Source organism: Alexandromys fortis, unplaced genomic scaffold, assembly GCF_014885135.2.
Source record: "Alexandromys fortis isolate MF-2015 unplaced genomic scaffold, M_Fortis_MF-2015_v1.1 scaffold_293, whole genome shotgun sequence".
In the NCBI taxonomy this organism is placed as follows: Eukaryota; Metazoa; Chordata; class Mammalia; order Rodentia; family Cricetidae; genus Alexandromys; species Alexandromys fortis.
In genome coordinates, this window is record NW_026068177.1 from 1,088,400 (window position 1) to 1,100,386 (window position 11,987).

Here is an 11,987-nt window from a genome sequence, read left to right on the forward strand (position 1 = left end):
CCAGACAGGGCTGTTCAGAATTCGCAATAATATCCCAGGCCCCTGTGGTTTCAGTTGAGGCAAGGGTGACAATAAGAACTTCCTAAATGAACCAGTTAGAAAACTCAGTGAGTAAAACCCCTTGCTGTCAGGACTAACCATGTGAGTTGAGTCCTATGCTCTACATGTAGGAAGGAGAGAACACACTCCCACAGCTTGTCCTTTGACCTCCACATGTGTGCCATGGCCTGCTCTACCCCCTACACGCATAAGTAAATGTAAATAAAATATCCCAAACAAATGACTGATGTACAAAAGAAAAAGGGGGAAAAACCTCAAGAACAAATAAAGTACTCCCTAAACAGAACATCAAAAGCCCTGCCCAAATGGCTGGATACAGATCTCTCTTCAAGAACAAGCTGGGCTCTATGGCCTGTGGGAATGCAAAATAAACTGAGGGGTTTTGCTGTTGTTTTGGAGCAATGTCTCACTGTATAATCCTGGCTGGCCTCCTAGAGATCCATTCACTTCTTCCTCCTGGGTGTTGGGGTTCAAGTCCTGTGCCCTAAACATAGCTAACCTGAGTCTTTTAAACCAGAGTTTAGACTCAGGTTTGTAAGTTACATCCTTGAAACCTGGAAACGGGGCTGGGGAACACATTATTCTTCTTTGGTTTCAAGTCCCAAATAAGAGGATGATGGGGCAACTTTGGCAGAGCTGACAAGGAACCCATGCTCAGTGACTGACAGCTGTTATTACCACTGTCCACTGCATGGTATCTGTTTTATTACCAACACAATTTAAGTAGGTGCTTAAATTTTCTTCCAGCCATGTGGTCCCTTCTTAACCCCCAGTTTTCACCTTTTCCCTTTGCTTTGCCTTCACTCTGGCCTTACTCCAGACTCTCCCTCCCTCTGAGCAACCAAGGCTCCACTTTGGTTGAGCCTAGAGTCAGATGGGCAGGAAGCTCATGGTGTAACTTGGTATGATCCTGGTAAATCCCAAAGGCTGGGGGGACTCATTGATGTCTTCAAGTTTCTTTGGGAACTTGAAACGGAAGTTCTGCAAGATGGTGGTGAAGAAGAGGAAGAGCTCCATCCTAGCCAGGCCATCCCCCAAACAGAAGCGCTTTCCTGAAGAGGAGAGAGAGGAGGAACACAGAGAACTCTCACTGCTGCTTTGCCTTATGCCATGTGCACAGCTGCATTCCCTTGGGGAGAAGGACCCAAGTGCTGAAGCCCAAGGGATCATCACGAAAGACTCCTAAGCCCCTCTGAACCCCAGTTTCCCTATACACGAAGTGGGGTCACCCATTCTAGGCTGGAGCAATGGGAAGTCAAGATGCTTCCTCTACCAGTTTTGCTCTCAAATATGGATGCTGTGCTGTTGTCTCCTTTCTAAGAGTCTGAAGAATTGCTTGCATGGCTTGGAAAAGATGGCAGACTCAATTTGAGCTTTGCTTTTCCCCCATCCCCGAAAGGAGTCCAATTGACCCTCTGACCTGTGTCCAGATTCTCAGTGCATTAGAGGTACAGGGGTTGCACCTGGTTGACTGGACATTAGATTCCAATAGGACCTTGATGCAGGAAAAGGATGCTAGGTTGCATCCCAGAGAGGGGATGAGCTACCCCGTTGATGTGAGCAGTGGTCCAGCAAGCCTGTGTTTTCTTACCTATGGAAAAGGGCACGAAAGCAGCATTCTTCTTCAACTGTCCCCTGTTGTCCAGGAAGTTCTGGGGGTTGAAATCTTTGGGGTTAGGGAAGAACTTTGGGTCTGTCAGCAGAGAACCTAGTATAGGGAACACTTCCGTGTCCTGGAAGAGAGAAGGAAAGAGATTTGAATAGGTGGGTTGGTGGAGAAAATACCTCACAGAGGTTCTAGGGTCCCAGGTGAAGAGAACTGGATGACACATATTTGGGGGTCTCTGAGGGAGGGGCACTAGGGAATATGAGTTTAGAGGGGATGTGATGTGTGAGGCCTGTGGTAGAGATTTGAGCTCAAGGGAGTGCATGTTCTGAGACTGGCTATTGGAGGAACACAAGGCTTTTCCTTCAGTACAGGAGTAGAGGGGTTGGTGACCAACAAGGCAGAAGAGTGGTTAGAAATCAGGTTGCTTCCCTGAGACAAGAAGTTGGGGGCATGGAGATGTATCTCCCGAAGTACTAAGTCAAGGTGAGGTGACAGCAATCTAATCAGAGGATCCTGGGGAGGCTGATGTGGTAGCTGGGGGATTCTTTGATTGGAGGAATTAGAGTGGGGTTAGATAGCTGTAGCTAAAAGGGGACATCCAGGCACCAGGAAGAGGGCTGGAGACCTCTCCTGCGTGAGCATGGCTGTACCTTGGGTAGGAAGAAGCCACGGAATGTGGTGTTCTTGATAGTCTTTCGAGGAATGCCCAAGGGAGCAAAGTTGGCAAATCTTAGGATCTCATTGATGACAGCCTCGGTGTAGGGCATCTTAATGTGGTCCTCAAACTGGGGCTGTCGGTTCCTGCCAATCACCTGGTCAATCTCCTCATGAACCTTGGCTAGAGGAGAGGTGGGTTGTATTTAAGGGTCTAGGGAATACAGAGCAAGTGCCATAGTTCAAACATGTAAAACAGTTTGTATTATATGAATCTGTAAATAACATGCATATAGACCATTTGAAACACATCTTCACACCTATATGCTGGCCAGTGCCATTTGATCCTTCTCATGATAGAATCATGAGGGGGATAACAGGGAGGAGAGCCGGCATGGACCAGAGTTCAGGAGTCTGGCAGCAAGTGGGAAATCTATTTGGAAATGTCTAATATTTTAACAGCTAATGAAAGCCCTGTTTGAGCATTTTATATTCTCTTGGCTCTGCATAGCAGGGTATGCCTGAGCATTCAGGGACTGGGTAGAGGTGAGGGGCATTGTGGTCCGCTCAGAAAGGAGGTTGGAGCATCTGTGGTTCTCACTTTCATGCTCCAGAGCCAGCCTCACCCTCCACATCTGGATGCTTCATGAGCAGCAGGAAGCCATAGCGCAGAGTGGAGCTGACTGTCTCAGAACCAGCAAAGAAGAGGTTCAGTGATGTCATCACCAGGTTCTTTATGTGGAACTCTGAACTGGGGTTCTTCTTTTCCTGCAGAGAGAGATAGAGATAGAGATAGAGATAGGGATAGGGATAGGGATAGGGAGAGGGAGAGGGAGAGGGAGAGGGAGAGGGAGAGGGAGAGAGAGAGAGAGAGAGAGAGAGAGAGAGAGAGAGAGAGAGAGAAATCCACCCATCAGTTTATCATTCCTTTAGGGGACATTAAGGGTTTTAATTGTCTAAAAAATTTCTAGTCATTCTTTTACAAATAGTTTATTAATTCCCTTAGAATTTTCATTCATTGTATTATGAGTATATTCAGACCTTTCCCCCAAATCCTCCCAGTTAGACCCCTTCCATACCCAGTGAACCTCGTGTCCTCATTTTTCAGACATGATTCAAAAATGTATTTTTAACATATTCCCACCTATTTTCTCCTCTTTTCTCCTTTCTCCCCCCATCAAACCCTTTCTTATTCCTAAAAAGTCCCTTCCAATTGTCTCATATCTTTTTTGCGGTCGCTGCTTATGAATAGGGTTAGCTGCCTGCGTATGGGTGAGGGGTGCTTTATTTGAGCTAGGGCAGTTAACCAGTGGCCACGTGACTAAGCATTATGATTTCATCTCCCCTCAACAGCCAGCAATTGCTGATTAAGTTTCTCAGGGTGGAACCACTGAAGTTCTGTGGGCACCACTTCTGGAGTTGTCTTTGGACCCAGCTCTCAAAGGTGGGAAAGGTATCCTCCAGGTCATGTGTGGAGTCGTGGATGTGCGTGAGAATTTGCTCCTTTCTCTAGCCAACTGTCTGTCCTTTAATGGTCATTCTGTTGTTATTCTTCATGGTTATAACATGTATCAAGGGAGGGGTAAGGACTGTGAGAAAGAGTTCCACTCCACAGAGGCCATGATGGAGTGTATCACTGGAGACAGGTGAGACACAGACCCAGAATTCAAATGTCAATCTCTCCTCCTTCCTCAACAACCCATAGAAGAGTCCCTAACCAGACCCTTGACCTTCACACTCTACTGAATTCCATGTCATTTTTTGTCCTGTCTGTGAAGCTCTCTGATGTCACATTAAAAAAAAAAAAAAAGGTTTTGCTAGGGATGTCTCCGGACCTGAATTCCAGCAGACCTGAGTTTCCTGACTTCCCTTCCCCCCTTTGCCCGTTTGCTATATAACAGCTTTTGAGGAAATAATAAACTGGACGGCTTGATCAGAAAAAAAAATCAGGTTTCCTGGGCCACTCATGTACATTTAAGAATCAAGATATGAAATGATAAGATCATGGTGGCTCATAGCGAAAGCCTTAGAAGTGAAGAGGCAAGGGACTGTGTTAGGGATACACTTGTTGTATGATGTCAGGTTGATTGACCACTTAGAGACTCTGGGCACAGTTTCCTCATTTGTTAAATATAGGCTCCACAGAGTCTGCAAAGTAGCTTCAGGGGATGCTAAGTGGGTAAAAAGCAGGATGTACTGAAAACTGTGTCTTGCAGGGGACATTGCTGGAAAATGGGTTAGCATGCAAATCTGCTTGCTGGTTCCCTGGCTTGGATACAGTTCAACAGATGGAAGAGGGATGTTTAACTATAAATGGGATTGTGAGGAGCATCTTGGGGGCTTAACAGGCCTCAGTTCTTCCTTCATTTTTAGAGTGGTTTCTAGCTGCCTGGTGTTGGACCTCCCATCCCACAGACACTGGGATTACCTCTTGAATGTGGATGAGAAAAGAGTCAATGAAGTTCCGTGGGGAGTTGAGGTCCAGGGTACTCTGGCTCTGCTTCACTTTCCTGATCATGAAGTCTTCCAGTTCCTGTGTATTCTTGATGATCTGTTGCTGTGGTCCAGGCAGGTACTTCATCACTGAATGGAACATGTCATAGAGCTGGGGGTGGGAGAGAAAGGATGGGAGAGAGAGCTATTAGTAGCAATGCCCAATGGGAAAGGAACTTGTCTCAGGCAGTGTTTCTTGGCTCAAGGCATTTTGTACTAATGTGTTATAGGAGGCTAGATTGTACACACAACAACTCTGCTTTATTTTAGAAAGAACTCTTTGTATTCATTTTGTTATTTTTTTACTTTTAATTTTGCATACATGTGTGAGAGTACAGGTGTCCAAAGTCAGATCCCCTAGAGTTGAGATCCCTTAGAGTTGGAGTTACATGTATGTAGTAGTTTGAATTGGCCCCCATAATCACATAATCATCTCATAGGGGGTGGTACTCTTTAGAGGCATGGCTTTGTTGAAGTGCATATGGCCTCATTGGAGGAAATGTGTTGTTGTGGGGGCGGGCTTTGAGGTTTCCTGTACTCAGGATACCACCCAATATGTCATTCCACTTCCTGTTGTCTGCAAGATGTAAGTCGTTAGGCGATTTCTCTAGCACCATGCCTGCCTACATGCCACCTTGCTCCCCGCCGTGATGGACTGTACCTCTGAACTGTAAGTGAGCCCTTTCAATGAAATGTTTTCTTTGTAAGAGTTGCTGTGGTCATGATGTCTCCTCTCAGCAATAATAAACCCTAACTAAGACAAGGCGGTTGTCAGACGCCCAGCATGAATGCTGGGAACTGACAGCAGGTTCTCTAAGAGTTGAGCAGTGCATGCTCCTAACCACTGAGCTGTTGCTGCAGCCCCACAGATAGCAGTTTCATAGGTGGGTTAAGCAGATATCCATTGTCCAACAATTTACATGAGGTGGATCAAAGGGGCACACTATCAGACATTAAGCCCCTGAGTGCAATGGGGGAACCTAGAAGTTTAGGTATCCAGGCGGGCTGTTTAGCTGTCTAGATAGTTGTCTGAGATTAGCATCTGTTTTCTAGATAGTCAGGTCTTCAGCCTGAGATGGTTCAGGTTATAAGGCATGAGGCACACCTGTCAGATTTTTTTTTAATGTGGCCTGTATGGGACTGGGAGACACTCATTTGGGTGTTTGGGAAAACAGCTATCCAGAGAGTTGTGCTTAGATGTCTTCTTTGATTTGCCTGTCTACTCATTTCTGAATTTATGTGGGACAAGCAGATGTCTCTTGCCCCGGTTGTCCCGGTAGGATATTTGGGACAGTGGTGTAGGGGCCAAATAATTTTACTGGCTTTGCTTTGGCAGATGAAGGAGGGACCTAAAGGAGCTATGTGTCTCCCCTGAGCAGGGGTTTGGATGTTCAGAAGGACCACACAGAGGATTTGTTAGAGATTAAGGAAATCTGGGGAAACCCTCCCAGGTTGTCGTCAGGGAAACCTCTGAGATATCCAGGTGTCCTTAGATTCTGCATAGCAGATAGCTCCCATGGGTTCTGAAGTAAAGGTCAGTTGTCTGAGGGTAAGGGCTGGTCTTGGGGGCAGCTTATGTTTGTGGGGATGAAAATTGGGGTGGTCCATGCCCTGTGTGGGGACAGATGCTGCAGGACAATAGAAAGGTGAGAGGAAGAGCTGGTTGCTTACCTGCCCTGTGGGGGAAGCTGCAAACCTGTTTATCTGCCCCATCATGTGCAGCAGCGACAGGAACTCTTCGTCCTCATAGTCAAAGCGGTCCCCGAAGACAATAGAGTTAATGACATTGGAGACTGATTTGCTCAGGTAGTAGGTAGGGTCAATGGGCTTTCCTGAGAGGCAAGGCGTGGTTGGGAAGACATAGGGATTATGAGGGAGACAAGAGTGAAGCAGATGATGTGGACTTTGGCATGAGGGACATACTCTGGGCATCAGGATCCAGGGGCCATTTTCTAGACGTTCTTCCCCACCCTCTTTTCCACAACCCACAGGCTGTTGGGGCTGTTCCCTCTCTTGCCCAAACACCTAAGGGTCTCTTGCTTACCACCAGTGCCCTGTAACATCTTGACCAAATAGGCCGCCTCCTCCTGAATACGCTCCTCCACACCACGCTTGCCCACACCAAAATCTCTCAGTGTTGTGATGGCGAAGCGCCTGAGTTGTTTGGCTCGTTCCCCGCTACTGAATGTCACACCTGTAAAGGTGAGAACGTGGAGGCGGAGAAGACGGGGAGTGACGCTGGGGATGACCAAGTCCCACACTGGGGAGGGGGCCCAAGAGCCAAGGAAGGGGACACAGCTGGATAGAGACGGAGAGAACACAGCAATTACAAACACAGTCCCTGTATCATGAACACCCAACTGAATAAGACCGATGGAACAATTCAGCCAGACAAAGAGAAACAGCAGCAACCAGGCAAAAGAAGAGACTCAGAGGACAGGGAGACTTCATAGCTGGACCAGCTCCATCATGCTCCAAGATACTGGTTAGCTGTTCTGGGTCTCTGAAATGGCGAAAGCACCAAGAATCCCATGGCCAGACAACATTTGCTGAAATCTCCAGTAAAGCAAGGACTGGCTACACACAAACATGCCCTTGTCCCTGGCTCTGCCTTTGTTTATGCGGCCTGGGCTGTGGTCACTTCTGTATTTTGACACTAGATAGTGGTAGGCATTTGTGTATCTCTCAGTTCTTCAAGGAAACAGACACCTCCTGTTTGTTAGACAGTTACCACAGAGTTAATGTATAAAGATAGGTGTGCTTTGTGCTTTCTCTGTATTTTGCCTTTTCTTGCCTATAATAAACGTTTTGCTGCTCAAGGCCAGTGTGGTTTTCAGCCTTGGCCAGCACTTCCTGGACTATAACGTTCCATGAGAGTTAGACTCATCCTGGAGAAAACATCTGAAGTTTGTAACACAGCATTTAAAACTACAGGCAGCTGCTGAGCACTTAGAGGGGTCATTGGAAACAATGTTTGTGAATGATTCCGAGTTGCTCTAGAAACATAAGCACTGGGAGACAAGGAAAGCAAAGGGAGGCAGTTGCCCACAGGTTCCCAGGAAAGGAAATGACATTGGTCATTCTCAAGTCAGAGGAAGAAAGGGAGGGAAAGAGAAAGAGTTATGATGGAGTGTGGAAGCTGAAGGCAGCAAAATGGAAAAACATCAGTGTCTGGAGAGAAGGGTCAGTGGATAAAGACGCTTGTTGTCTAGCAGGGGACCCAGGTTCCTGTCCTCTCAAGTGGCTGTGACCCCTACTCTATGAAGAGTGATGACCTCTCTGGTTTTCTCCACGAGCACCAGGGGTACACATGGTGCATGTACAGCCACACAAGCAAACACTCATACACAGAAAAATTAAGTAAATAATTCATTCTAAAATGTTTTAAGAAGATAAAAATATCAGGTAAATTAATCTAGGAGGCTGTCATCCTCAATCTAGGAGGATGTCCAAAGGTTCTTAACGATAGATGCACCGAAGGCAGACATTTAGTGAGGGAGAGGAGGCAGACAGGGTAGAGAGCAACCGGGAGCAAGGGTCACGGATTAGACAGGATGGCGAGGGACACAGTGAGAGGCGACGTTCAACAGGGATGTGGAGAGAAGAGCAGAGGACCCACAGCCTTGAAAGGAGCGATGAGTTAGGGGGACAAGCTACTTAAATGAAGCCCACAAGTGTCCCTAGCCATGTTTCCCAGTGTGGCATTCCCCTCACCATAGCCTTTGAAGAGTGTATTATAGGTGGCTTGTTCGCCTCGTCCACTGAATTCCTCGGCTTGGTCCACCAAAGCCTCCTTGACTGCATCGTATCCATAGAGCACCACAACCGGGCGAGGTCCAAGGTGGATGGTGAATACGGGACCATAGCGCTTACTGAGCTGATGTGGAGTAGATGGGAGCCGTTAGGTGAGTTGTTAACCTAACTGGACCAGTGCACAAGGGTTAGATACTGTGATGTCATCCTACTTGGAATCAACAATCAAATAACTGGAAAAAATTACCAAAGACCTGGAGGAGCTCCAAGCCTTCCCAATTCCCCCATCATAGGACTGTGCCTCACCCTATGAATCATCTGTCACAAAAACCATGCAAAATCACACAGAGTCCCATACTCCCACATCCCATCAATCCCCTCATTGGGTGATACCTCTGTGATGGAGCTGTATACGTCTTTTCTATTCAGCTGCAGGTAATTCCCAATGTAAGGCAAAGGAGTGGGTCCTGGAGGGAGTTTCCTCCTGACTTTCTGCTTCCAGACAGACACCAAGGCCATGACACTCAGGCAGGCCAGTATGGCCATTAAGAACAGCCCCGAGTCCAGCATGATGGCCAGTGAGGATGACAGGCTCTGGTGGCCAAAGCTGAGGTGCTCTGCCTTTATACTCGGAGAGTAAAGGAGGACCTTTGTCCTTTTTTATGTAGTCCAGTCTTTTTATCTCATGATCTTATCTCCTAACAGTGACCGGTCTGTGTTGCAACACCCACAACAAGGAATGTGGAGGGAGACCTCTGGTTGTCAGGCTTGATTCAAAAACACTAAAGAGGGATTACCTGGGGGTTCTCTCTTTGGTCCAGGTGATCAAATCAAGAACTAAAAACCTATATTTATATGGCTGAGCACATGAAAAAGGCCTCATAAATGTGAATGCTGTGCTTTGTGATAGAATTCAAATTTTTGGATTTCACTGTGATGATACAGGAAGCCTGGCTGCAGATACTGAATCTTAAAAAAGATTTGTTTTATTTTATTTCTTTTAAGGCGAAATCTTGTTACAATTGTATGTATCTGAATGTTTTTCCTTGCATGTGTGCCTGTGCAACTCATGCACAGAGTGTCCAGGGATGTCAGAAGATATAGCTGGATTCCTTGGAAATGGAGTTCCGCCTGGTTGTGAGTCACTATGTAGGTCCTGGGAATAAAGACAGGGTCCCCTTCAAGAGCAACAAGTGCTTCTAACACCCGAATCATCTCTAGAATCCCAGATATTTGAACCTTTTTATTAGGAGGGAAATATTACTAAGGACCCAGGAATCATTCAAAAACTGTGGATTGGATGGTCATATGACAAGGAGGAGCTGTGGGTGTGGTGTTCCTGGTAGAAGTAGATGAAGGAGACTGGACTGAGCTGCGTATTGTTGAAGGAGAGCTGCTTGTTGGTCCTGGCCACCCAGAACTGAAATAATCACACAGAAACTGTATTAATTAAATCACTGCTTGGCCCATTAGTTCTAGCTTCTTATTGGCTAACTCTTACATCTTAATTTAACCCATTTCTATTAATCTGTATATCACCACAAGGTTGTGGCTAACAAGCAAAGTTTCAGCAGGTGTATCTCTGGCCCCAAATCCATGGTGTCCCCTTGACTCTGCCCTTCTTTCTCCCAGCATTAAGTCCAGTTTTCCCCATCTACCTAACTTTTGCCCTATCAACAGGCCAAGGCAGTTTCTTTATTCATTAATGGTAATCACAGCACACAGAGGGGACTCCCACATCACCTCTTCTTTTCTGTTTAAATGAAAAGGAAGGGTTTAACATAGTAAAATTACATATAACAAAACAGGTATCCAGAAAGAATTACAGTTACAATATTTATTTATATCTACTTTATCTTTTATCATAACTAAGGGAAACTATAACCATAAATTCTTCAACTCCATCAAAGACTCCAGAAGGATATAATATTAACTAAATAAATAGGAAGTGTATTGTAAGCAACTTCCAAAACTCTAGAAATGACGGAGACATCTCACTGCCTGGACAGTCACCCAAAGTTCTTCTGTAACATTGGGGCATCCATCTTTGGCCTTCAGGTCCATAGTATCCAGCAAACTTTTTCACGTAGCAGGACATTTCAAAGACAGGTCTGCTATATTGGCAGTTTGCCAGTCACTTTCTTCTGTATTTCGCAGACTCTATCATGAAGCAGAAACCCCAAAGGATTGCCCCACCTTTAGGCAATTCAGCAGTCATTTCTCTGTGTATCCTGCATGTCCAGTTCATCTAACAGTCTCCATAAGGAGCCTCTTTGATGCCCATCCTCCTCTTGAAGTAGATTGGTGCTGCCAGGAGCACATGTGTCTCACTGTCATTAAAAGTCCTAAATTTTTAAAACATTTAAATGTCATGTTCTGAAGGTCTCTGAAATATTTGAAGAATATCTAACTAACTGAAATATATCTAGAAAACCTAACTAACATGACTACAACTTGACTATTATAGATGACTACCTATTAACCTATATTTCTTAATTATACATTAAATTTTTAAATGAACTACACAAAACAATATCTTAATCATGGGCAGGAATATACATATACAGTATATCAAAATTTACTTTAAATTTGTATTAATAAACCAAAATCCATACCAAAGCAAATTATTCATCTCTATAGCATATCCCCCTTTAAATATAAACAAACAATTATAAACAGTATTTGGGAATATGGGTGTAGTTTTTTCTCTCCAAACTGCTTCCTGGTATTTATTGGGTGAAGTATTTTCTTTGTGGGGGTGTTCATGGTGACCTTTCAGGGAGTCTTGGTCCATCATACCATATTAGCCTAGAATGAATCCACAAGTTCTCATCCTCTGTGGAGACAAAAGAAGAACATCTTTTCCAAAGCAACATATCTTTAGACCCAAATTCTGAAGTCAAAATATCTTTATAATATACATGCTGGTTTACCTTAACAGCCCATACAATGAAATATCTCTCTGTACTTAGCTTCTTCACAGTCAAAAAATTCAAAGAAAACACAATATTATCATAATCTAGATTCTCTGTGTAATTCCATCTTTATGTGGCTTATTTTTCTTTACTCCTTTTAATCTATGACTGTCTGTACTCTGTCTCTTTAAAGACTTTATCCCCCTTTTAAAGCATTAACTTTATTTTATGACTATCTATACTCTTTTTCTTCCCTCTTCTAAGCCTATGTACATGTATCCAGCCCTATGACTCATCTGAATTTGTCTTTATTGCATATCTGTAATTCTTTACTCTCCAGGAGTGGTTTTTAAAATGTCTGCTCACTCTGTACATTCCAGCATGGTGGAGCTGCTTGCCACCTCTGAGAGACATGCAGAGTGCCCCATCTCTAGGCACACAGCCAGTTCATGCTGATGTCAATCTGCAAGCTGCAGCAATCTGCTCACAAACCTCACTCAAAT

The 11,987-nt window shown here is 45.0% G+C and overlaps 1 protein-coding gene across 1 annotated transcript; it reads right to left on the reverse strand.

The window, feature by feature from the left end:
* Positions 1–743: 743 nt before the first annotated feature.
* On the reverse strand, positions 744–9,183 carry LOC126492534 (cytochrome P450 2A9). Its single transcript, XM_050129010.1, has 9 exons — positions 8,963–9,183; positions 8,531–8,693; positions 6,861–7,010; positions 6,488–6,648; positions 4,752–4,928; positions 2,950–3,091; positions 2,320–2,507; positions 1,652–1,793; positions 744–1,112 (listed from the first exon to the last, which is right to left on the reverse strand). Exons 1-9 carry the CDS (start codon positions 9,137–9,139, stop codon positions 931–933), a joined length of 1,482 nt encoding a protein of 493 aa, XP_049984967.1. The 5' UTR covers positions 9,140–9,183; the 3' UTR covers positions 744–930.
* Between the last annotated feature and the right edge of the window lie 2,804 nt (positions 9,184–11,987).